The 24,723-nt window shown below is 49.1% G+C and overlaps 5 protein-coding genes across 5 annotated transcripts; 4 read left to right on the top strand and 1 right to left on the bottom strand.

Annotated features, from left to right (window-relative positions):
- Positions 1 to 1,457: 1,457 nt before the first annotated feature.
- Positions 1,458 to 3,156, bottom strand: C8Q69DRAFT_407150 (putative 1,3-beta-glucanosyltransferase; the record flags this gene model as incomplete). Its single annotated transcript, XM_028628145.1, has 2 exons — positions 1,458 to 3,011; positions 3,076 to 3,156. The coding sequence occupies 2 exons, from the start codon at positions 3,154 to 3,156 to the stop codon at positions 1,458 to 1,460; spliced, it is 1,635 nt and encodes a 544-aa protein (XP_028482386.1).
- Positions 3,157 to 8,714: 5,558 nt separating this feature from the next.
- C8Q69DRAFT_509860 (1,3-beta-glucan synthase catalytic subunit FksP) lies at positions 8,715 to 14,610 on the top strand (the record flags this gene model as incomplete). The annotated part of the gene is made up of 3 exons (XM_028633140.1): positions 8,715 to 8,860; positions 8,926 to 14,220; positions 14,277 to 14,610. 3 exons carry the CDS (start codon positions 8,715 to 8,717, stop codon positions 14,608 to 14,610), a joined length of 5,775 nt encoding a protein of 1,924 aa, XP_028482385.1.
- Positions 14,611 to 15,245: 635 nt separating this feature from the next.
- On the top strand, positions 15,246 to 16,970 carry C8Q69DRAFT_407070 (serine palmitoyl CoA transferase subunit LcbA; the record flags this gene model as incomplete). Its single annotated transcript, XM_028628143.1, has 4 exons — positions 15,246 to 15,574; positions 15,644 to 16,154; positions 16,223 to 16,714; positions 16,788 to 16,970. The coding sequence occupies 4 exons, from the start codon at positions 15,246 to 15,248 to the stop codon at positions 16,968 to 16,970; spliced, it is 1,515 nt and encodes a 504-aa protein (XP_028482384.1).
- Positions 16,971 to 18,253: 1,283 nt separating this feature from the next.
- Positions 18,254 to 19,585, top strand: C8Q69DRAFT_509858 (soluble cell wall protein; the record flags this gene model as incomplete). The annotated part of the gene is made up of 3 exons (XM_028633139.1): positions 18,254 to 18,320; positions 18,380 to 18,525; positions 18,587 to 19,585. The coding sequence occupies 3 exons, from the start codon at positions 18,254 to 18,256 to the stop codon at positions 19,583 to 19,585; spliced, it is 1,212 nt and encodes a 403-aa protein (XP_028482383.1).
- Positions 19,586 to 21,530: 1,945 nt separating this feature from the next.
- On the top strand, positions 21,531 to 24,547 carry C8Q69DRAFT_437324 (amino acid or gaba permease; the record flags this gene model as incomplete). The annotated part of the gene is made up of 16 exons (XM_028628577.1): positions 21,531 to 21,648; positions 21,720 to 21,769; positions 21,826 to 21,883; positions 21,963 to 22,132; positions 22,211 to 22,347; positions 22,415 to 22,472; positions 22,682 to 22,806; positions 22,900 to 22,916; positions 22,971 to 23,010; positions 23,095 to 23,138; positions 23,267 to 23,335; positions 23,448 to 23,542; positions 23,640 to 23,672; positions 23,812 to 23,984; positions 24,124 to 24,313; positions 24,377 to 24,547. The coding sequence occupies 16 exons, from the start codon at positions 21,531 to 21,533 to the stop codon at positions 24,545 to 24,547; spliced, it is 1,548 nt and encodes a 515-aa protein (XP_028482382.1).
- Between the last annotated feature and the right edge of the window lie 176 nt (positions 24,548 to 24,723).

Raw genomic sequence — 24,723 nt, 5'->3', positions numbered from 1 at the left:
ACACGTTCAAGCTTTCATAGCCGATCATCGATGATCTACTCACCATAGATAGGTTATCCTTACGCACCCAGACGAGAAAGCGATCTTCTTACCAAATCCATTTAGTTACCCTATGGTAATAAAAACTAGCTAGACTACTAGATAGATAAATAACTTAGACTGTGGCAACAGAGGCAAATCGGCAAATACCAGTAAACCCCCAACCCTGTGGTCTACGTTGCGGAGTGTTTTTAATTACTTACTTACTTACTTTACGACTCATACAGGAAAGGTAAGGTAATTCTTGCTGTATAATATTATTATTTATGATAAAAATGACGAGGACTTGTTTCAGCCCTAGAGGGTTAAGGTTTGTAGTCGTTTAGGCTACTGAGCTAATTATTATCATCCTTATGGTTTAAACTGTAGTGAACAATGATACTAGCAGTAGAGTGGTATAGTGTACTCTACTCCTCTAAGTAATTTGTGTTAACTTATAACTATGTAGAGCTACTACTAACTAGTTTATCCATTAAGTTCAAAGACTATGGTATTTATTATGCTTAGATTATTTCTTCATCTTATAGCTAAGTAGTCGATTCTATAATTACTCTATAGCTTCTCTCCGAAGAGTCGTACGTTATGGAAAAAACGCTAAGTATGACAACTAAGTCCGCTTCTTTTCTTTCCCCGCGTTTGGTGTGGGTGGGCAAGTCCTAGGGGGTAAAAACCGAGGACAAGAACCTCTTAGCTTACTCCAAGGTAATTCCCTAGAGCTGTCGCTGCCTGTCTCGGGGGGAATGCTTATTATTTCTCGCCGTGTAGTATAACAAGATTGGGTGTTGGTCGATTCCACGGCATTTACAGGTATATATATATATATATATATATGAGTGGTCACCCAACGTGTGACGGGAAGTAATTATATTATATATTTCTGTCTTGTGTCGCGTAATGCTGCAACACCTCCGGCTTGATCACGGTCCGAATTAAAAAAAAGCCACGAAAACCAATCTAATGGACGCTAAAGGTATGATATCGAAGCCATGCATAAATTCTCAATGATACACTGTTCTTCAAGACGAGAGTAGCTACCCTACGTAGGATGCCAAGTCAACGCGAGCTACCGTAGTAAGAATGTTAAAAGCCAAATTACGCGTGGATCACCCGCTCTACTAACACGATACTACAAACAAAAAAGAAACAGGCGCGTCTATTCTTGATTATATCAAAATTTCGCTTCAAATCGCTACCAGTATCCGGTTCTGGTCCCCAAACTTTTTCAGTTGTCACATCGGTAGGGGAAAAAGAGTAAACAATGCGCGCTGGGTCGTCGTAGCCAAGATACTGCTAACTTGAACGGGGTAGAAGAAAGAGTTGGGCACCGGAAAGGTTATAATTAAGACATGTACACGAGATCAGGGGAATTATGATTCAAAAAAAGCAAACACCGTGCGATGCCTTTCCGGTCAAAGATTTTACAGGAGGATCATACCAGCCCCGGCGACCATGGCGGTGGCGATGTAGGCGCCAAGCTGGAAGGCGCCAAAGCCCAGGCTGGCGGGGCCGGCCATGTGGGGAGCAGCACCGGCGGAGGAAGAGGAGACAGCGCTGCCGTCGCTTGAAGTCTTGCCAGAGGCAGTCGGGGCGGAGGTCACGGTGCCAGTGCCAGCAGAGCCGGCCTGCTTGATCAGGTTCTCGCACGAGCCGGTGGGCTGCTCGGGCGACTTGGTAGAGGCAGCACCGCCAAAGTCGCAAGCGGAAGCACCGTTGCCCTTGGCCTTCTGCTCCTGGTAGTAGCGGTCCATGACGAAGGAGAGCTGCTCCTTGGCCTCGCACATGCTGTACGCGCCATAGTCACCGGTCGTGGCATTGGCGGCGATTCCATCGCAGACGCCCTCGTATCCGCAGACAACACCGAAGGTCTTGCCAAGATCCTTGTCGCTAATGGTGTCCTTGGCAACGCAGGTCAGGGAAGCAGTCATGCACTGGCAGAGCTCGGGGTTAGGAGAAGGGGGCAGAGGAGTCGCCTTGGCCTGCCAATTGCCGTTGACAGCCGGGCAAGACTGGAGGGCGGTGTTGGTGGGCTTGTACTCGGACTTCTTCACACCGGTCGGGGTGGCCTTGGCGATGTGGCTCGAGTAGGAGGTGAAGTCAGGGAGCTTGCTGACGGAGTTGCCGGAGATACTAACGAGACCGTAGTCGTTGGCTTCCTGGAAGTACATGTAGACAATACCACCGGACCAGACATCGTTCATCTCAGGACCGAACAGGGCGTCGACCTCGGTGAACTTGCGAGGCTGGACCGCGTTACAGCCGTACTCGGCGAAGAAGACGGGGACAGCAAACGTGGAGAATTCCTTGGTTCGGACGTCGTAGCCAGACTTCTGGATGCTGGAGTCACCGCACCAGGAGTAGATGTTGTAGCCCCAGAAGTCGATGCTGTCGTCCTCGGTGCCGCAGGCGAAGTAGTCAGCCATGTCCTCACGGATGGACGAGTCGTCGTTAGTCGCATAGCCGACTCCCATGGGACGGTAGTTCTTCTGCTTGATGTATGCCTTCATGTCACGCACGGCCGCCTTGACGAAAGCACTGGCGTCGGTGTTGGACTTGTTGTTCGAGACCTCGTTACCGGCAAAGAATCCGATGACATTTTTGTATTGAGACAGGTCGTCGACCACGCTGGTGTAACGGTTGTACAGATCATCGTTCCAGGTGGGAGAAGCCCGGTTGATGGACTCGCCTGGCGAAGACAGATCGGCAATGACATAGATGCCAGCATCGCTCAGCAGCTGCATGCACTCCGTGTGGTCGGCCTGGGGGTTGACCGCATACACACGGATAGTGTTGGTGTTGAGTTGCTGCAAGATGGGAACATCACGCTTGCAACTCGCAGCGTCGGCCAGCGGATCCTTGTAGTTGTTCGAACTGGAGCCGCTGCCATCGGCTCCGCCACCAGTGTACTCCTGCTGGTAGGCAACACCACGAATGTAGAACTGGGTGTCGTTGCTACTGTAGAAGAATTTGGAGCCCTACAGTGATTTCGTTAGCGTTCGGTGGAACCGGTCTGATCAGGAGGCCTATCTGCTCACGTACCTTGATGATGATAGGGTCCACGTCTGCGAGGGCGGCGCTGGCGAAGAGCGACGCGCCCGCGAGGACGGTAGAGAGCTTCATGATGGACTACTGCTGATATCTAATGAAGCAAGAGAAAACGAATGTGCAGACAGTAGCTGGAAGATTCCTAGTCTCACCACTTTGGCGTCTGAGAACGGGGGAATGAGCGAATGCGATGCAGAAGATGCGAATGAAGAGAGAGTGACCGGTCGACAGACCAAGGAAGGACGTAGGGATTGAATATACGATGGATCTGCTGAAAGAATGTCGAGAAAAAGAACGTGGCAAGGGAATGTGAAGAAAGGCGAGGCAGGGCCAAGAGCGAGAGAGAAAAAGAGGAGACTGGAAGCAAGCGATGGTTCTTGTCTCAGTCTCCCAGAGGGATTGGGGGGATAGGAGTGTCTCTTTCAACTCCCAAGACCCTACAGCCTCTTGGCTGGTCGGTCAGATCGCTTCATCAGAACATCTTATTGAATGTTCAGGGTCCAAGACTCCAAGATTATCCAGAAGATCACGGCCCATGGCTTGGCGGGCGGAGCTGCCCCCAGAGTTCCTCGCCAATGTGAGTCCCCAGATCGCCGCCGAGAGGGCAATTCCTTTCCTCCTTGGGCGTTCATCCCAGGGGAACGCGGGTCTGTCGCGGAGCCTCCCTGCGACGTTCCTGGACTGTCGTTTCTCTCTTGGGTTGTTGTTTGGTCTTCTCTCTGGCCCTCTCTGCTCTGCTCTCCCGCTTGATCGGCGCACTGCCCCGATGTCTCCCAGGCATGCTCGATTTGGATCTTCTCGCGACACGCAATGGTTGCGGCCTGCGTTGCTTATCATCACTTCAGCGGCCGTCTCTTGACATCACGACGCGGTGGTTGCGCGCAGACCAGAGGCTGTCAATGGGAAATCGAATGCCTCAGGCCACAAGGCCTTCCATATGGGGTAACCCAAGCAGTTTATCCGGGGTTCATCCGTTTGATTTCAGGAGAGAGAGAGGGCCGCACAGTTGGTCGTGCCACAGCTCCGAGTCCAGCACGCAACTTGTTCTCCACGGTACCGCAACTGATCAGCAGCACGTTGGCGATGGTGTAGTGAGAATCGTTGGCTGCGTTGTCGAGTCGTCAGATCTGAGCTGGCTTCTGCTGGCTTCTCTGTATGAGACTATGAGTATATAAAGATCCCGGATCTGGACCGTCGAATCCCAATATACATGAATGACTATTATTAGCAAATTTCCAATTAGCCCACTCTTCCATCCAGTTGCTGATCAGATTTAGAGTACCAGTACGTACCTACTTTTACCTACGCTTGCGACAAGCAAGGACGAAGCTCGCTTGGCAAGGACCCATCACTCGCTATTACTCCGTACCATATGGTCGGGCGGAATATTCGAGTATCTAGATAGATAGTAGATACTTTCTCAAAGCTTCTAGCAACGCGGGAACCCAGTGTGGAAACAGTCGATCACTAGACCAACCTCGAGATTCCAGTGAAAGCACTCCATGCTCTATTGCATGTCTCCACGAACAGAGAGATCAATGGATGCGAGGAGCCGCGTATGGATGCGGAAGGCGAGAATCGTTATTATTGACACCCCAGAGTTTTCTGTGAACATTTGTCCTCGTAGGGCTGGGAGGACTGCTAGTCTGCTCAAGACCGTTGTAACTTGTTCCTAATGTGAGGATCTCCCAAGCTTGTCATGCTAAACGAGACGGCTAAGCTTTGCGTCTAACAAGACGTCCTCATGGCTTGTTAAGTTTGATCACCTTCTTGCCCTGGTAAGAGCCCAGAGATCCATACATCCTAGATACGCATTCCATAGTCTACTCTAGATTTCCAAAGCCAGCGAAGACATTATTATTTCGGCCCCTGTGGATTTAACCTCTTCGGCCCGGCGATACGATACGTCCGAGTTACCAGGAGGCTGGCGCCTTGATAACCAGATCTTCAGCGCCAGAATATTCTGGACGTTCCAGGATGAAGCCCTGAGACGTTCAAGCCATCGTTAAATTGACTAGTACGGTCTGTAAGTTATCGATCGTATGGTATAGTAGTTACTATTCTTATTTTACATTATGATTATTATTAGTACTATTGATTATTGTGTCTTAACGACTCGACAGGACAGCTGGGAATGGCTGCCCCTGCTAGGAAAGGATGGCTTCAGGTCCTGAATCTGGATGTGCCCCTTTTCAATGTACGTTCATTGGCTCGAAGCCAGCGGGTCGCGGGACGGCCAGCGACCGAAGGCGTCGCGAGTCGCCACTGTGTTGCTGGTAAGGACGCCGCTCTGAATGGTTCTGACGCCGCGATTGAGTTCTGATAGATTACCAGGGCCACAGCGGATGTGAAAATAATATGATTCTGATGAATGGTTTCAGCCACGGGGCGACTTGTCCTGCACATGCAACCCGTGGGACAGAAAGGCATTGATGATTGTCGGATCCAGCATCGTCTAACCACACGTCTAACCTAACATACTTTAGAGTACGAGAACGATCAGACTGAGAACGATGATTCAGACCTTGACTGCAGCAGGTCGTCAATGCACGGCTGAGACTAAAGTTTGGTCAATAATACATAATAACCGTTCGCGGGGAAACCATTATTGAGATGCTGGCAGGCGGGCAGCTGCTATCATTAGAACACCACTGGCAGTTGGTCGTTCCGGCCTACCCTGACTCCCTGAGCCACTAAACGAGGGGTCATCCGGCCGGGAGGCAAATCCAGGATACGGCACTGGTTCCCAGTTTGTTCAAGTCGGGAGGAAACGAAAAACAGAAGTGTACTCTCTAAGTCTCTAGACTCTAGAAGAATACTCTAGAGCATTATTTGCCCAGCCATCTCTGTCTGCATTGTCAGTTAGAGAGACATTAGTTAGTCTCCTCTAGAGAGCTTGTTCGACGATAAGGTGAATCGACAACATCCACGTCGCGGGTCACGATGTCCCGGGGTGGCTGTCACCCGAATTACCATAACAATGTTCAGGGACCTGGGCCCTTCAGAGAGCGTTCCCATCCTCCCTTACTCCGTACTCGGGGGTTTCGCAGGGACATGCTCGTGGGGCACGTCTGAGGCCGTGGCAACTCTTTTTCAATGCTTCTCCCTCAAACCATCAGACGGGGTCTTCTCTGACAGGAAAAGAAATGAAAGTTGAGGCCATCGGTGGACCCTTGTCACAGCTGGCCAGATAGGGGAGGATTGGCGTGGTTCATGTCTGAGACCGTCGTCCGGAATAGCGGCCGGATCGTGGATGCGAAAGCCACCACTGTAATAATTCCAGGACGACCAGGTCAGTAATAATAATACCGCTGTACCGAACTACAATCCTTAGTATAGTCTAGGCCTCGGCGTTGTATTCTAACGATTGAAGCCGACGCAGCAACTTCTAATAATTGGCTGCCAAACGAGGACAAAAAGTATTGGTTGTCGTGGTGGTGATCTGTGATTAAATATTTATTACTACAGTATGCTTCGGTTGTGCACGGAAGCAGCAAGCAGACTGCAAACCGGTTCTGTCATTAGAAGAGGCATGCTCACAATTATTGGCGACATTGGAAACTGTCATCCGCATTGCTGCTGAAAGGTAGATGTATGTACCAAGATAGCGACAAATCTCGATGGAGAGGATAGTTAACTAGCCCACTCGCAGATTATCTATCAGACTTCAGTAGAATGGGTGGGTACATCCACTGCTCGAGGTGGAAAAATCGTCTAGTTGGGAGGTGAGTGGCATCCACCGGTGACCGTGGACGATACCATTGCTGATAGCCTGATATGGGCTGTGATAATAAGCATCTTCTGGCTGCTGTGGTCTATTATTTCCCCTCAGTATATGCGCCTGTTGCGTTATCTATCTACGCTGCAGCTACTCTAGAGGATGCAGCTGCAAATGCACCGCATGATTGGTACGGTTGGCCAGGGATACTTGAAGAGGTGGGAGATAAAGCAGGATAGTGAACTAGTGCGCGCACATCTGGAGGCGACCTACATAAGAGTACTAGTAGCGATCATTGAGAAAGACTCGAGTAAGCTAACTACTGGTACAATAATCATAACTAGCAGCCAACCTCTGCGGGGCTTACAGGCGGCTAAGAGATGGAGTGATGCTTGTTCCATCGCTCTCAACCTCAAAGTCCATTCCACATTGCTGGGGCGGTGCAACCGGAGCGGTCGACAGCAATGTGATCCCTTCATACCGGCCGGTAATGATGCGTAAGATTACTGTCCCATACAGGAGAAAACGGGACCCGCTTGATTTTCCTGTTGCGATCCTTGGCTGTCAGACAGTGGGCCCGGTTTCAGGGGTCGTTCTGTGGTGGCCTCGTCAGACCAGGGAATTCAGGCATATGGGGGACCCTTATTGGTGAGACTTGTTGCTGCCCCTATTCCACTTTAGACTCGGACCAACCGCATGTCGCGGTGGCTTGGGAAGCCGCATCTCGCGGAATAGTATTAGTTATTATTATCTGATAGATACAAGTTGTACGGATCGTGGACCATACGGGGGACATACCAATGGCACGCACTGTCAAGGACAGAAGGCTGTTGCTCCGTTCGTGCTTCGCAACCATCAGATGAGTGTGATCTCAGTCTGTTCCCGGGGCGGTATTTCGTCCACACAGGTTGGGAGGTGTAAGGGGCCCAGACACCTATGGTACTGGCAAAAGGCGCGTCTGGAATAAGAGGGGGGAGGAGGTGATCGGGGGACGGTGTAAATAAGTAAATAATACAGTAACAGGAGCGGTACCCAACGCTAATACTAGTACGTGTCACGATACCGTTCTGGAACCGGTCCAGCCACTACGTGTGCTTTTTCGTAGATACTGCGCCCAAAATAAACCACAGTCCCGTAAACCTGCCAATGCCAACAATTTCCCTACTCCACCGGCAATGAATCCCTTTCTCTTCCATCTCCAACAAGGCGATCGTCCCTCCATCTTCTCTTTCTTTTTCTTTTGATATTTCCTACACTCTTTTGCTTCCAAACCATCTTGCTGACGCCGTTTGACCGTACTCCTTTCCTTCTTTTTCTCGCATTCGTTTTGAGGAAAGCAGGACTGTAGGAGTGGGTCGCCTTCGTACGGCTGGACGCCCAGTACTCAGCGACCGGCCCCGGTACTTGGATAGTTTGGCTCAGCAACCGCTTGTTTTTCCACACCCCTTCGCTCGTTTCACAACAAAACTCGGAAGTTCAACGCGGCCATCAGTGTCTGCGTTGTACACCACTCTTCGCAATCGTCGAACGAGGTGTTAGTTGTCGAGACAGAACCCTTGCCGCTCTTGAAGAGCTTGCAAGCCCGTGTTCTCTCCGTTGCGTCCCAGGGAAACTTTCGCTTAGGGACGAATACACCTTTCTCTTTATATTCGCTACCATCGCCGGTCTATGGCAATTTAATATCGATCGAGCCCTGTTCCTGTTTTTTTCGCAATCCGCTCGAGCTCTACAGTTTGGTTTCACGCTCAGATCTCGACTGAATGAGCAGATATTGACGTGAGTGATCACTCCACCGCGGGAACCGGTCTCAAGTCACTTCACGACCCAATTCCCTCGTGACAACCAGACAAGAGGTCAATTCTCATTGATCTTAGGCAGTGTTGCGTATTGAACGGTAGCCGCAACTTACCTCGCCATGTCGGGCTATCAACAAGGCCACTACGACGAAGGCGGCTATGCCCAGGGCGGCCACGGCGATTCCTACTATCAGGATGAGCATAGTCAAGCCTACTACGACCAGCACGACTACTCTCAGCACGGTGACGCGTACTATGACCAATCGTAAGTCCACAATATGGTCTATCTGACTATTTGCGCCCGTGAATTTGACTAACAAATGGAACCAGTGCTTATGATGGTCATAACGCTGAGGGTCACCACGGTTACCAGGACGGCTATTATGAGGGCGGCGGTCAGCAGGGTTACCAGGATGAGTACTACAACGACCAGTATTACGACCAGGGTAACAATGGCCACCAAAGCTATGGAGGTCGCGGCAGACGCCGTGGTCAGGATTCTGAGGATGATTCAGAGACCTTCAGCGACTTTACCATGAGATCGGAGACGGCCCGCGCCGCAGACATGGACTACTATGGCCGCGGCGATGAACGGTACAACAGCTACAACGACAGCCAGATGGGCGGTCGAGGTTACGGATACCGGCCTCCGTCTTCCCAGATCTCCTACGGTGGCAACCGATCGTCTGGTGCATCTACCCCGGTGTACGGTATGGATTATAACAATGCCCTGCCACCAGGTCAACGCTCGAGAGAGCCGTACCCGGCCTGGACGTCGGATGGTCAGATCCCGCTTTCGAAGGAGGAGATCGAGGATATCTTTATCGACCTCGTGAACAAGTTCGGTTTCCAGCGTGATAGCATGCGAAACATGTACGACCATATGATGACTCTTCTGGATTCCCGTGCTTCTCGTATGACCCCCAACCAAGCCCTCCTATCTCTGCACGCCGACTACATTGGCGGAGACAATGCAAACTACCGCCGTTGGTACTTCGCAGCTCATCTAGACCTCGATGATGCCGTCGGTTTTGCGAACATGAAGCTGGGTAAAGCAGACCGCAAGACTCGCAAGGCACGTAAGGCCGCCGCGAAGAAGGCCGAGCAGAACCCGGAGAACGAGCAGGAGACCCTGGAAGCCCTGGAGGGCGACAATAGCTTGGAGGCTGCTGAATACAGGTGGAAGACGCGCATGAACCGCATGTCTCAGCACGACCGTGCCCGACAACTCGCTCTCTACCTGCTTTGCTGGGGTGAGGCTAACCAGGTTCGATTCATGCCTGAATGTCTCTGCTTCATCTTCAAGTGCGCGGACGACTACTACAGCTCTCCCGAGTGCCAGAACCGCGTCGAGCCGGTTGAGGAACTGACCTATCTGAACGACGTCGTTACTCCGCTCTACCAGTACTGCAGAGACCAGGGTTACGAGATCCTCGATGGCAAGTACGTACGACGTGAGCGTGACCACAACCAGATCATCGGTTATGATGACATCAACCAGCTCTTCTGGTATCCCGAGGGTATCGAGCGTATTGTCCTGGAGGACAAGACGCGCTTGGTCGATATACCCCCTGCCGAGCGCTGGAACAAGCTCAAGGAGGTCAACTGGAAGAAGGTGTTCTTCAAGACCTACAAGGAGACCCGATCCTGGTTCCACATGATCACCAACTTCAACCGTATCTGGGTTATCCACCTTGGTGCTTTCTGGTTTTTCACTGCTTACAACTCACCTACCATCTACACGAAGAACTATCAGCAGCAGGTTAACAATAAGCCCCCGGGATCATACTCGTGGTCTGCTGTGGGTCTTGGTGGTGCACTCTGTTGTTTGATTCAAATCTTTGCGACTTTTGCTGAATGGCTCTATGTTCCCCGCAGATGGGCCGGCGCGCAGCACCTCAGCAAGCGTCTTTGGTTCCTGATCCTCATGTTTTGCATCAACTTCGGACCCAGTGTCTACGTGTTTGGTGTCTCTAAGGAAGGCAAGGACAAGCCTGCTCTCGTTTTGGGTATCGTGCAGTTCTTCATCGCCCTGGCTACATTTTTCTTCTTCTCTGTCATGCCTCTTGGCGGACTCTTCGGCAGCTACATGAACAAGAAGAAGAGCCGCCAGTATGTGGCCAGTCAGACATTTACGGCAAGCTGGCCCCGTCTTCACGGTAACGACATGTGGATGTCATACGGTCTATGGGTCTGCGTTTTTGCGGCTAAGTTGGTCGAATCGTACTTCTTCCTGACCCTGTCGCTGAAGGACCCTATCCGTATCCTCTCGCCGATGAAAATCCGTCGTTGTGCAGGAGACAAGATCATTCCGAATGTTCTCTGCAAATGCCAGCCCCAGATCCTGCTCGGTCTCATGTTCTTCATGGACTTGACGCTCTTCTTCCTGGACAGTTATCTCTGGTACATTATCTTGAATACGGTGTTCTCCGTCTCACGGTCATTCTACCTCGGTGTTTCTATCTGGACGCCGTGGAGGAATATCTTCTCCCGTCTCCCGAAGCGTATATACTCTAAGGTCCTCGCCACTACTGACATGGAGATCAAGTACAAGCCGAAGGTTCTCATTTCACAGGTATGGAACGCTATCGTGATCTCTATGTACCGAGAGCATCTTTTGGCTATCGACCACGTCCAGAAGCTTCTGTACCACCAGGTTCCTTCCGAGCAGGAGGGCAAGCGGACTCTCCGTGCGCCTACTTTCTTCGTTTCTCAGGAAGACCACTCGTTCAAGACAGAATTCTTCCCTGCGCAGAGTGAGGCTGAGCGCCGTATTTCTTTCTTCGCGCAGTCGCTCTCGACTCCTATTCCGGAGCCGGTGCCTGTGGACAACATGCCTACCTTTACTGTTTTGATTCCCCACTACAGTGAGAAGATCCTTCTGTCTCTGCGTGAAATTATTCGTGAGGATGAGCCCTACTCCCGTGTTACGCTGCTTGAGTACTTGAAACAGCTTCACCCTCACGAGTGGGATTGCTTCGTCAAAGACACCAAGATTCTGGCCGATGAGACTTCACAGTTCAATGGCGATTACGAAAAGAACGAGAAGGATGCTGCCAAGAGCAAGATCGATGATCTGCCGTTCTACTGCATTGGTTTCAAGAGTGCCGCTCCTGAGTACACTCTCCGTACGCGTATCTGGGCGTCACTTCGCTCCCAGACCCTGTACCGTACTATCTCTGGTTTCATGAACTACAGCCGTGCAATCAAGCTCCTCTACCGTGTTGAGAACCCGGAGGTCGTTCAGATGTTCGGCGGAAACTCTGATAAATTGGAGCGCGAACTCGAGAGAATGGCTCGCCGCAAGTTCAAGATCTGTGTTTCTATGCAGCGTTACGCGAAGTTCAACAAGGAGGAACGGGAGAACACTGAGTTCCTCCTTCGTGCGTACCCTGATCTGCAAATCGCGTACCTGGACGAGGAAGCACCCCTGAATGAAGGCGATGAGCCGAGACTGTACTCCGCCCTGATTGATGGTCATTGTGAGCTCCTTGACAACGGAATGAGAAAGCCCAAGTTCAGAATCCAGCTGTCCGGAAACCCCATTCTCGGAGACGGAAAGTCTGACAACCAGAACCACTCGATCATCTTCTACCGTGGCGAATACATCCAGCTTATCGATGCTAACCAGGACAACTATCTTGAAGAGTGCTTGAAGATCCGCAGTGTCCTGGCTGAGTTTGAGGAGATGACCACAGACAACGTGTCCCCCTATACCCCTGGTCTCCCGTCCAACAAGTTCGACCCTGTAGCTATTCTTGGTGCTCGTGAGTACATTTTCTCGGAAAACATTGGTATTCTGGGTGATGTTGCCGCCGGAAAGGAACAAACGTTCGGTACCCTGTTCGCACGTACGCTTGCTCAGATCGGTGGAAAGCTGCACTATGGTCACCCCGATTTCCTGAACGGTATCTTCATGACAACTCGCGGTGGTGTCTCCAAGGCTCAGAAGGGACTTCACCTGAACGAGGATATCTACGCCGGTATGAACGCTATGCTCCGTGGAGGTCGTATCAAGCACTGCGAGTACTACCAGTGTGGTAAGGGACGTGATTTGGGTTTTGGTTCCATTCTTAACTTCACAACCAAGATCGGAACTGGTATGGGTGAGCAGATGCTTTCTCGAGAGTACTACTACCTTGGTACCCAGCTGCCTCTCGATCGGTTCTTGTCCTTCTACTATGCCCATCCTGGTTTCCACATCAACAACATGTTCATCATGTTGTCGGTGCAAATGTTCATGATCGTGTTGATCAACCTGGGAGCCTTGAGGCATGAGACCATTCTCTGTCGCTTCAACCCCAATGTTCCGATCACTGATCCATTGATGCCCACTGGATGTGCCAACCTTACTCCCGTCACCAACTGGGTCAACCGCTGTATCGTCTCTATCTTCATTGTGTTCTTCATTTCGTTCGTGCCTCTGGCTGTCCAGGAACTTACGGAGAGAGGACTTTGGCGCATGGCCACGCGTCTCGCTAAGCACTTCGGCTCGTTCTCCTTCATGTTTGAGGTGTTTGTGTGCCAGATCTACGCGAATGCTGTGCACCAGGATCTTGCGTTCGGTGGTGCCCGTTATATCGGTACTGGTCGTGGTTTCGCCACTGCCCGTATTCCTTTTGGAGTCCTGTACTCGCGTTTCGCCAGTCCTTCCATCTACCTCGGTGCTCGCTCATTGCTGATGCTGCTGTTCGCCACGACGACCGTGTGGACGCCTGCCCTCATCTGGTTCTGGGTCTCCTTGCTGGCTCTCTGCATCTCGCCATTCCTGTTTAACCCACACCAGTTTTCCTGGCACGATTTCTTCATCGACTACCGTGACTACCTCAGATGGCTTTCGCGTGGTAACTCTCGCTCGCACGCATCTTCATGGATCGCCTTCTGCCGTCTGTCCCGAACTCGGATTACTGGTTACAAGCGCAAGCTCCTCGGTGTTCCTTCTGAGAAGATGTCGGGAGATGTCCCTCGGGCCCGTATCACCAACGTCTTCTTCAGTGAGATCGTCGGACCTTTGGTGCTCGTTGCTGCAACTTTCATCCCCTACCTCTACATCAACGCGCAAACTGGTGTCAAGAACGCCACTCCTACGAACTCCCTCATCCGTGTTGCCATTGTTGCTTTCGCACCAATTGGCGTTAACGCGGGTGTCGCTGGTGGTCTCTTCATGATGGCTTGCTGTATGGGCCCCCTCTTCAGCATGTGCTGTAAGAAGTTCGGTTCGGTCCTTGCCGCTATTGCTCACTGTATCGCTGTCATCGTTCTCTTGGCCATTTTCGAGGTGATGTTCTTCCTCGAGGGCTTCTCATTCCCTAGATGTCTGCTTGGAATGATCTCCATGGCTGCCATTCAGCGCTTCGTCTACAAGCTCATCATCTGTCTTGCCCTCACAAGAGAATTCAAGAATGATCAATCCAACATTGCCTGGTGGACCGGAAAGTGGTACAGCATGGGTTGGCACTCCATTTCTCAGCCTGGCCGTGAATTCCTTTGCAAGATTACCGAACTCGGATACTTTGCTGCCGACTTCGTCCTCGGCCATCTTCTGCTGTTCGTCATGCTCCCCGCTCTTTGTGTTCCGTACGTGGACAAGTTCCACTCTGTCATCCTCTTCTGGCTGCGTCCTAGGTAAGATTCTCTGAACTCCAATACACAATTAACGTCCCTTACTAATTTGTTGACAGCCGGCAAATCCGCCCACCAATCTACTCCCTGAAACAGTCGAAGCTCCGCAAGAGGAGAGTCATCCGCTTCGCCATTCTGTACTTTACCGTGCTGATCCTTTTCATTGTCCTCATTGCAGCGCCTCTCGTTATCCACAACATGAATATGAAATTCAACATTGACATCATGCAGCTTATGCAGCCGATCAACCAGGACAACAACGACACATCGAGTGCGTACACAGGTAACAACCTTCCTGGTGGAAAGAACGCTCCTGCCACGCCCACTAGCGGTGGTTCCGCGGCGTCCACATCGGGTAGTTCTCTCAAGATGGTTAGAATGATGGCGTTCTAAGTGCGAGACTGCTGAAGCGGTATCCTGCCTCTCTCACTTGGAAATTGACTGTACAGAGGTGTCTGGAATGAATAATTTCTATGGAGTGGTATACTAAGGGTTCCCTTTGGCTCGTCTGTATCATTTCTATTGTCACCAACCTTAATGAATGACCTCGATCTTTCACATCGTTTCCTTGTACTTTCAGGTGTTGACGCGGTTTTGTCTTTTTTTCATGTGCACAATAGTGAGGCGTGAAAGTTCTTTTACCTACACTGCTTCTCTCTTTTTACTACTAGTTATTAGTCTCGAAATAAAGTTTTCTGTCATACTTATTATTGATCAAGAATATCGGTGGCAAAGCCTTGTAGGCCAGACTTCCCTCTGTCAATTGTCTGTAGCAACAAGTGTAATAATAATAATCTGTGTGTCTTGGAAGTGACGATGGTGGTCTTTTCACCATTCCTTAGCCGCCTGAGGCGCCAATCACGTGGACCGTAATTCCCCCTTCTCGGAATTCCGAGGGATCCAGGCAGCAAGAGTCGACACCGATCTTCACGCATGATTACTTCTCCTTTTCTTTCGTTTTAGTCCCTCTTATAAATCCCTTCGTTCCCACTGGTGATGCTGCGGTGAATAGACCAAATAATGCCATGATGGATCTCCAAGAAACCCAACGTCTCTTCTCCGTCTACCTCCAGGAGCTTGCGAATCAGTTCCATCGCGTCCCGGGTTCTGCAATCTTTATTCGTTACGTGAAATCTAGCTACCAGAATGATCCGGTGCGATCGGCTGTGGAACTCTTTCTGTTCTTGTTCGCAGTTCGGTATCTGCTTGCGCCGAAATACTCGACGAAGCCCGGCATCGTCCAGCTTTCTGAAGAGGAAATCGATGACCTAGTAGAAGACTGGACCCCTGAACCGCTCGTTGGACCTCCATCTGCGCTGGAAGCGGCTGAGGTTGAGAAACGTACAGTGCTTGTCGGGTATGGACTCGGTTGCTGCTACAATCCCCTGGCGGAAATCTTTGCTGACTTGCTCCTTTTGTACTCTAGTCCCACGGGGCCCAAGTCGAAGTTGTCGAATGGCCGAACGGTTACGAATCTCGCATCCTACAACTTTTACAACTTTAACGGCAATGAGGCACTTAAGGAAAAGGCGATCCAGACTTTACGTAACTATGGTGTCGGACCTTGCGGACCCCCGGGTTTCTACGGTACTCAGGATGTACACATGAAGACGGAGGCAGATGTCGCTTCCTTCTTGGGTACTGCAGCGTGCATCATCTATGCGCAGGCGTTTTCTACGATATCCAGCGTGATTCCGGCCTTCTCGAAACGTGGTGACATAATCGTAGCCGATAAGGGCGTGAGCTACGCTATCCGAAAGGGTATCCAGATCTCCCGTAGTACAGTGAGATGGTATGAGCACGGTGACATGGAAGATCTGGAGAGGGTCCTGGCGAAAGTCACCAAGGAGCAGGCCAGAAAGCCTCTGACGAGGCGCTTCATCATTACTGAGGGTCTGTTCGAGTCATACGGCGACATGGTTGACCTGCCAAAGATTGTAGGTCTCTCTTTTGCTGCAACGCTCGTGGTATCGATGGGCCGGCTAATTTGAGTTGCTACTGCTAGATTGAGCTCAAGCTCCGGTACAAATTCCGACTCATCCTCGACGAGACCTGGTCCTTTGGCGTCCTGGGAAGGACTGGACGTGGTGTCACAGAACATCAAAATGTCGATGCTGCTGAAGTCGATATGATCATTGGATCCCTCGCAGGTCCGCTCATCGCTGGAGGCGGTTTTTGCGCTGGGTCGGAAGAGATTGTTCACCACCAGCGCATTTCCGCTGCCGCATACACCTTCTCCGCTGCTCTTCCTGCGCTGCTGGCTACCACCGCCAGTGAGACGATCAATATCCTCCAAACAACACCAGAGATTATCAAACAGTTGCGGGAGAATATAAAGGTTATGTGGTCGCAGCTGGATCCGCGGAGCGACTGGATGTATTGTACCAGCGCGCCGGAGAACCCGATCATGCTGCTCGTCATCAAGCGTGAGGTCGTGGCTGCTAAGCGCTTGTCGATTGAGGATCAGCAGTTTTTGTTACAGGACATAGTTGATGAGGTCAGTAAACAGTCAGATTCGGATAGGTTGTCATGTTAGCTACAGAGCTTTCGATGCTAATGCCGTGATACAGGCGCTCGCGAATGGTGTGCTTATCACTCGTCTCAAGACTCTCTCAGACGGTGCCGAACCGAAGCAGGCTGTTCCCCCGGCATTGAAGGTCTGCGTAACGACGGGCCTAACGAAAAAGGAAATCGAGAAGACGGGTACGATTATTCGTCATGCCATCACGAAGGTTTTCAACAAGAAGAAATAAGCTCCTACTTCTAGTGTCATTCCTGTGAATGCACTTTACGACATCCGCCTACAACCTTTATCGTTTACCCTTTACCTACGCGTAATGAACAATTCCCGGTCCACTGTACTTTAATTTCGTTTCTTTCGGCTCCGCCTTTTCTCTCCAACAATGCGCTGACTGTACAATCTTACCGGAACATGGGGAGGTCTATAGTACTTTTTCAGTGGGCCTGGTTGCTGGAATTCCCCGGATATGCTACAGGCTAGGGCCCGGATAGCATGGAAGGGGATCCATTCTTCGTTTCCTGGCGGAGTCGCTGTCATTGTCCTTATCTTTCTCCACGGAGACTAGAGATATCAATTAACGGTATTAATAGACATCTTTAATGACACAGATCCGTTCTCGCCCTTCTACTGAGACAGTTTGACTGCTCGAGCTCGAGAACATGTATTAACTTGGGTTGCCTCCCCATAATCCATCTATAGCTACCTATTTCGTTTGTTGCCCTTTAGATAAGGCTATTGAGAGGATCTGAAGGTTTGAAGACCTGGCAACGAGGGCAAAAAACACATCAAATCACATACTATGGCAGCTTTTGGAGAACCTGCTGGTATGATGGATATGACAGCTTAATAACTTCAAGAGGGCTGGCGGTAGTCCCAAAGAATGCATCAACGACTCTATAGAAACGTGGTGGCACTGGAATACGGGCGGTGAATTCCTCAATAATGGCTTTGAGAACTATGGCCATTTTGTCATCCAATAGGATGATCCAGGTCTTACGGGTTACTTATTGTTTTCATTCTTAGGGGGATAGCCGAAATTACCAGTGTGCTTTTGATTTGTTTTCCCAGCATTCCAGAGATCAACTCAACAACATACTAGATACAAGCATTCCGCGACAACAGAACTTCGATAAGCTAGTGGATGAGCATTAACTCAGCTATTCCAGAATAGAGAATATGCATATGTGCTACTAAGTGCTGCTTCTGGTGAGCGTTGTCCTGGCAGTGTTGTTTTGTTCCCCGCAGGAAGGAGGAGACTCTTATCTAGTGCTCTGCAGCTCTCTTTCATCATACCCTCCTTATCATACTCTGTTGTTTGCTTCTCTGCCTTTTGTTGGAAGACGTTACGCTCCTTAAAACAGTACGCGTCACTCGCTAAGATAAACTCAGCATCATCTAACTAAGACTAGAACTGTCACTCTTTCAGATAGCTGCTGTCAGGACGCGTTCTAAGCTCCTATCTAAACTCACGACTCACGACTTACGAATATTCATTCAGTTTGATCCTTCTTCATGATGAAAGATCTTATCTCTTGGCTTAGTGCCATTACGCTTCTGCAGGGAGCAATTGCGATACCCCATGGTACGCATACGCATTGTGTCTCTTCATTGTCTATCAACAGATATTAACAGCAGCAACAGGGGCAGGCAGTAAATTCAATCCCATTAAGCGTGATGCTGATGTGGAGTACATTACTGTTCCAAGTGAATATGTCGTCTGGGTGAACCAGTATGGTAGCACCATTCGTGTGGAGACTAATGGATGTATTGTGACGAAGCCAGTTGAGGTGAGTTACTAGAGATGCGGTCGTGTAGATTGAAAGGTGCAGATTACTCACTGTGGAAAAGACTCAGGCTATGCCTACTGTGATTCCTTCGCCGTCTTCGACTTCCGTCTTCGGTGTGGATGCTACTACTGAGGAGGCCCGGGTTCCTTCGTCATCAGCTTCCTTTTCCCTAGTTTCGGTCCCTTCTGCTGCGATCCCTACGTCTGAAAGCAAATTGCAGACGCCATCATTCTCTCATGGTGCTCACCAGATGTCTCATCCTCCAGAGTTTGTCCCAGGACCTGATTATGTCCCGTCAAACCAGATCGGGATCTCTTATTCGCCCTACAACGATGACAGTAGCTGCAAGACCCAGGATGAGGTCAACAGTGACTTCGAGAAGATGACCGGCTACCCCCTTGTCCGAATCTACGGTGTTGACTGCAATCAAATCACCACCGTCACGAATGCTGCCAAAAGACACAACATGAAGCTGTTTGCTGGAATCAATGATTTGACTGACCTTCCTGGCAGTCTGAAGACACTGACTGAGGCTGTTAATGGGGACTGGTCACCCTTCGACACCATTTCTATCGGAAATGAGCTGGTTAACAGCGGACAGAACTCTCCTGGCGATGTCATTAATGGTGTAAACACGGCCCGTCAGACACTTCGTGCGGCCGGCTACAAGGGCCCAGTTGTCACTGTCGACACATTTGATATCATGATCAAGCATCCCGAGCTCTGCCATGCCTCTGATTATTGCGCAGCAAACTGCCATGCGTTTTACGACTCGGACATGACTGCAGCAGGAGCGGGCCCTTATGTCAAGCAGCAAGCTGAACAGGTGTCAAAAGCTGCTGGTGGAAAACGAACCGTCATCACGGAGTCAGGCTGGCCTAACTCAGGCCAGGCCAATGGAGCCGCGGTACCTTCGAAGGAGAACCAGCGACTTGCAATCGACAGCTTGAAGAAAAGCTTCTCTGATGGCGGCATAATCTTGTTCACGGCCTTTGATGACAAGTGGAAGCAGAACAATCGCTGGACCTATGGCGCGGAGCAGTTCTGGGGCATCCTGTGAAACCTCCATTATCACCATCCTGAACTTGAAACCTCATGGCAACAAGATTGCATGAAGCGAGATCTATCTTTTAACTAACTAACAGACTTATGATGACTTCTCTCATACGTCTTCCTATGATGTACATTTTGAAATTACTTTCGGAAACGCTTTACGATTATCTTTTCGAAGGAATCGAGGGGGCAATGTGTGAATTGCTCAGTCTACATTCACTTCTATTGTGTATCAACATAGGATATTTTATTATTATCTTCAACTTCAAATGATTTCTATCATGTTGAACTTTTCCTATCATTAAATAATGGTCTTCAATGCTGCGTAGAGAAGAAGGGATGGTATTGATCATTATTCTTAGGAACCCTCATTCCTTGTCGGCCTTTCCTCCTTTCGTTCCCCGCATGCATACTTATGCAATCAGCGAGTTAACAGCTCAACCTAACCACATTAAAGTGTCCGATCTAGAAAACATGGTCCAATTATTCTAGAACATTTTCTAAACGAATAGACTGATCTCCCGCCTACAGATGTTTATTCGGGATATTGCACACTGCCCTGCTTTGTGTATCCTGAGGGTTTCCTTCTTCATCTACACCCTTATTTGGATCATAATTGCCGTGAGGATTAGACTCCTGTCCTGTCCCGCTATCGTGGTAAACGATTCAATGGCTAAGCGGAGTACGCGAGGGATATGTTCTTTAATTATCCAGAAGTTTTATATCCATTGCCATTAGGGTCTCTCAGATAATGCCTTTGACTTCTACGATGGAGGCCTGGAGGTTGATGGATCTTCATTTCTCCCCCCATATCTTCATAAAGCCTGATGAACTCCGTCTCACGAATCAACAGACCTGGAAGTCGCCCCTTCTTTTGGAGATCCATACTCGGTCCTTTCTAGTGGCACACCAGAACCTGCTATTGATAATTCTCCGCACAAGGATTCGTCGAAGGAACTGCGTGAAGATAGGCGTGTTAGTTTACTCTATAGGGTATATCGAACCCGGAGAGTACACTAGATTGATGGGTTTCGGTTGGTCTGTTGCTACCGTTATCACGGCCAAAGCTTAGTGAAAACAAGATAAGGATGTGTTCTACTGTACAGTACATAATATTTCAAGGCATAAGGGAGGAATTAAAATGTACTGTACCTTGTTGAATCTTGTACATCGCCGTCTGGATGTAAAATACTACCAGAGACTCCATGAATAACTCGAAATGGCCAATGTTCAAGTCAGTGTCCATTTTTCATAGTATTTCCCCTGTTCATCACCCAGACGGCTCGGGAACCAGCATGCCAGGGACCGTGCATAACCCTCTGCATCAGAGAGGCGGAGAAGCCGACAGCTATCGCGCTCGTGCGAGCATGGAGTGAGCTCGTGGTTACAGATGAGTTCTCAGCGCCTTCTGTCGTGTAGATTGCTGATTATCCCCCGTAGCCATACAAACAACTCGGCGTGGATAGAGAGAAGTTTTTTCCGAGGGAAATAAAAGTCTTACCAATTTTTCTACCCACGATCAGCTCTCGCTTAATAGAAACATTTACCTATGCAGGTAAGGTATAACTACAGAAATTAGATATTTCTAAACAATGACACGCACTTACCCACCACTAATAATAATGAATAATTATTAATGGCATATACTGGTGAAGAAGAGGGAGGTTGACGTATAGGCCTGATAAGAAGGCAAGGGAGCTGAACAACAACCCCAGAATTCCTTATCGGAATCGGCAGGCATCGTATACTAGTATCACTCTATCTGCCGCTCGTGTAACTGAGCGACTCGAGATAAAAGCTATGGCTAGCTAGTTAGCCCTCTTCATTCTACGTTACTGCCTTGTTTCAAGACCCTCTTGAGTCGCATTGCACCTTGTTGAACACGCAACCGATTTCATTCTAGGAATTGTTATTACAAGGTCGTTGCGGCCCATAGCATGCATCTAGGCACGATGGAGGAAATATCCAAAGACCAGGCAATATCGCAGGAGCAACCCGTGACAGATATCTCCGGGGGAAGAGTCCTTGACCAAGATGAATATCGACTGGCACAATTAGGATACAAGCAGGGTGAGCGTCTGCTTTGCGCCATTGCAAGCTTCTCGGTGTGGCTTCGATCGTTAATCCAGATTTGGATATAGAATTACTGCGACGTCTAGGCTTCTTCGAGAGCTGGGCAGCTACTTTCTCCGTTAGTGCTTTCGTTCCAAAGGCCTATTGTGGTTGCTATACTGACACCTAATCAAGTCAATGAACTTTGTCTCTGGCATTCCTGTCCTGTTCTCCTTCATTATGGTCTCTGGCGGTACGTCAATATAGATACCGGACTGTTTGCAGGACTGTTTCGCATGGTAGAGCCTCGACTTACACAATAACCTTACTAGGACCGAAATCCGCATTCGCAAACTGGACCATGGTTGGTGGTTTCTCTTCTGTTGTCTCGCTGGTCATGGCAGAGATTGCGGCCGCGCTGCCAACTGCGGGTGGGATATATTTCTGGAGTTATAGACTAGGAGGGCCTAAATGGGGACCATTTCTGAGTTGGATGACTGCGGTAAGACGCGTGGATTTCGAATTCCATCTAACATAATAGATGAGAAATTTTGGCAGGTCTGACCATATCCATTTCTAGTGGTGGAATTGGGTCGGATGGATTTGCGTCGTTCCCGGTGTTCAACAAGGAGCAACGAATTTTCTGCTCTCTGCACTTGAGATCAAGTATCCCAATGCTTCTGTTCTGGAACAGGGATGGCTTTCATGGCTCATGACGTAAGATGAATTGCGTTTCTTAACGTAACTACCTATCTGGATTTGAGAACTGATGAGACTTATGTAGTGCAATCGGGTTGTTGGTCGCCATGATACCAACCGTCACATCTCAGCGGATTTTGTACGTTGTCTGGTTTGGTTTTGTTTCCCTTCTGTTCCCTCTATAGCAGCTAATCTACCTCAGAAAACTATACTTCCGCTTCGCGATTATTATCTTCTTTTCACTTTTTATTATATACTGGACATGGCTTCCCGCAAAGGTACAATACATACATATTGTTATTTACCACTCAACGAGTAACTATATGCTAACGACCTGCACAATTCTAATCAGGCATCCGGCCACTTCCAAAGCCGGGAAGTAGTATTTAATAAATTCTACAACGGCATCAACGAGGGTCCCAAGAAACAGGCTTCCGATTCGTATTGTTGGATTATCGGTATCCTCTTCGGAGCATGGTAAGTGATGTTGATATTCCCTGCATGCTCGTCCGTTGATAGGGATGAGTCCCCACATATGAAGGTCCGAGATCTAACACTTGGACTTCATAGGGTCTTTTACGGATATGGTACGGTCTATTGCGAGCTGACGAGTGTCGAATTAGTTACTTAACCTTCTACAGATACATCCGCACATTTAGCAGAAGAGACGCAGAATGCAAGGTGGGAAAATATATCAACCCCCCGGGGTACCTCTCTATTAAAAAGGTCAGAACTAATTGTTGACTCATCAATCGATCATAATAGCATCGTTGTCGCAAGAGGAATGTGGTTGTCGACATTTTGTGCCTGTGAGTACATACATACATACACTTCCCAAACCTCCCCCCCCCAAAAAAGAAAGAAAAACCCACCCACCGCAAAATCCTGATGAAATAGAAGAAACTAACAGGACCAAAAACGAAAAAAAAAAACACAGGGCTCGGCTCCGTTCCAACTCTCATAATTATGCTTTTCTGTATGCAGGATTTCAACGCGATTATCAATTGTGAGGATGAAATCTTTTCTTTTCTCTTAACTAACAACTATCAATTTGAACTAAAAGGAAAGACGACTAATTAATTTTGATCGGCTTTTCTTGTTTCTTGCCTTATTTATAGCATCATATACAAACAGTTTCGCCGAATATCTCCTTCAGATCGTTGGCCCGAATGGTGCCGTTGGTATATTGGCTCTTTTATGGGTTGATTCGACTGTGGGTATCTCTTCTTTTGCTTAGCTTAATTCTATCACTTCTGGATACAGTATATGCAAAATTTAAAACCCAGAACTAACCCATCAACTGTATACAGTGCGCCACAGCATCATGCTTCATGTCTGCTCAGGTAACGAATATCCCTCCCCACACCGTAACAACATCACATACACACACACACACATACATACCCCAAGGAGAGACACACAAACCTAATAAAAAAAAAAAAAAAAAAAAAAAAAAAAAAACCAACTATATAACCTTTCCAGCGCGTCACATTCGCCATATCCCGCGATGGCGTCCTCCCGTTTTCTCGATTATTCCGCAAACTCAACAGTAGAAAAGTCCCTGTCAACGCGGCCATTCTCGTCTGCGTCCTTAGTATCGCTATTACATGTGCCGTGATTGGGTCCGAGGTGGCTTTTTCGGCTATTACTGCGACGTATGTTTGATGTATTTTCTTTCTTTCTTTCGTCGGAGATTTTTCTGTATGAGAGGAGACGGGGTTTCAAGTGACCTCTTCTCTCCTTACATCTCTCTCTTTTTTCCCTTTTAACTAATAAACTGGGTGTTTCATATAGAGCTACGATCGCAACGAACTTTTCATACCTGATTCCTATCGTGGCCCGATACACTATTGGCCGAAAGTACTTTGAGCCTGCTGCGTGGAATCTGGGCCGGTATGGACCCTTCCTTGCCTTTATTGCGGGAGGGTATATCATGCTCTTGTTCGCGGTGCTGTTGCTACCGCAAGTTTATCCTGTTACGGCGGTAAGAGATACACGCATCTACGTATACTTTATGCATAAATGATGAGAAGCTGACAGGCCTCAGGAATCCCTCAATTACGCGCCAATCTGCATTGGCATCGTCACGATTGTCAGTCTTGTGGGATGGATTCTTCCCTTTGGGCTTGGAGGAATGCATTGGTTTACTGGCCCCAAGAAGACCGTAGAGGATGCAATACCTTCTAGTCCACCGAAGCCACCCACTACCAAGGTATGATACGGGCCAAGTAGGTCTCTAGCGGGACAGAGTGGTCTCGCTGCATATCAGTTTGAGATTTCTATTCTAAATCAATAAGAAAACCCAGTGGGACCCACACAAAACCAAGAAGAATAGAGCATATGAATATCTCTGAAAACCATTCTACCCAGAAGACACCAAAGTAGTCGTATATC

The sequence above is a fragment of the Paecilomyces variotii genome (assembly GCF_004022145.1).
Source record: "Paecilomyces variotii strain CBS 101075 chromosome Unknown C8Q69scaffold_12, whole genome shotgun sequence".
Taxonomy (NCBI): Eukaryota; Fungi; Ascomycota; class Eurotiomycetes; order Eurotiales; family Thermoascaceae; genus Paecilomyces; species Paecilomyces variotii.
The sequence above is the reverse complement of the archived record's forward strand: the minus strand, read 5'-3'. Positions and strand labels throughout refer to the sequence as shown.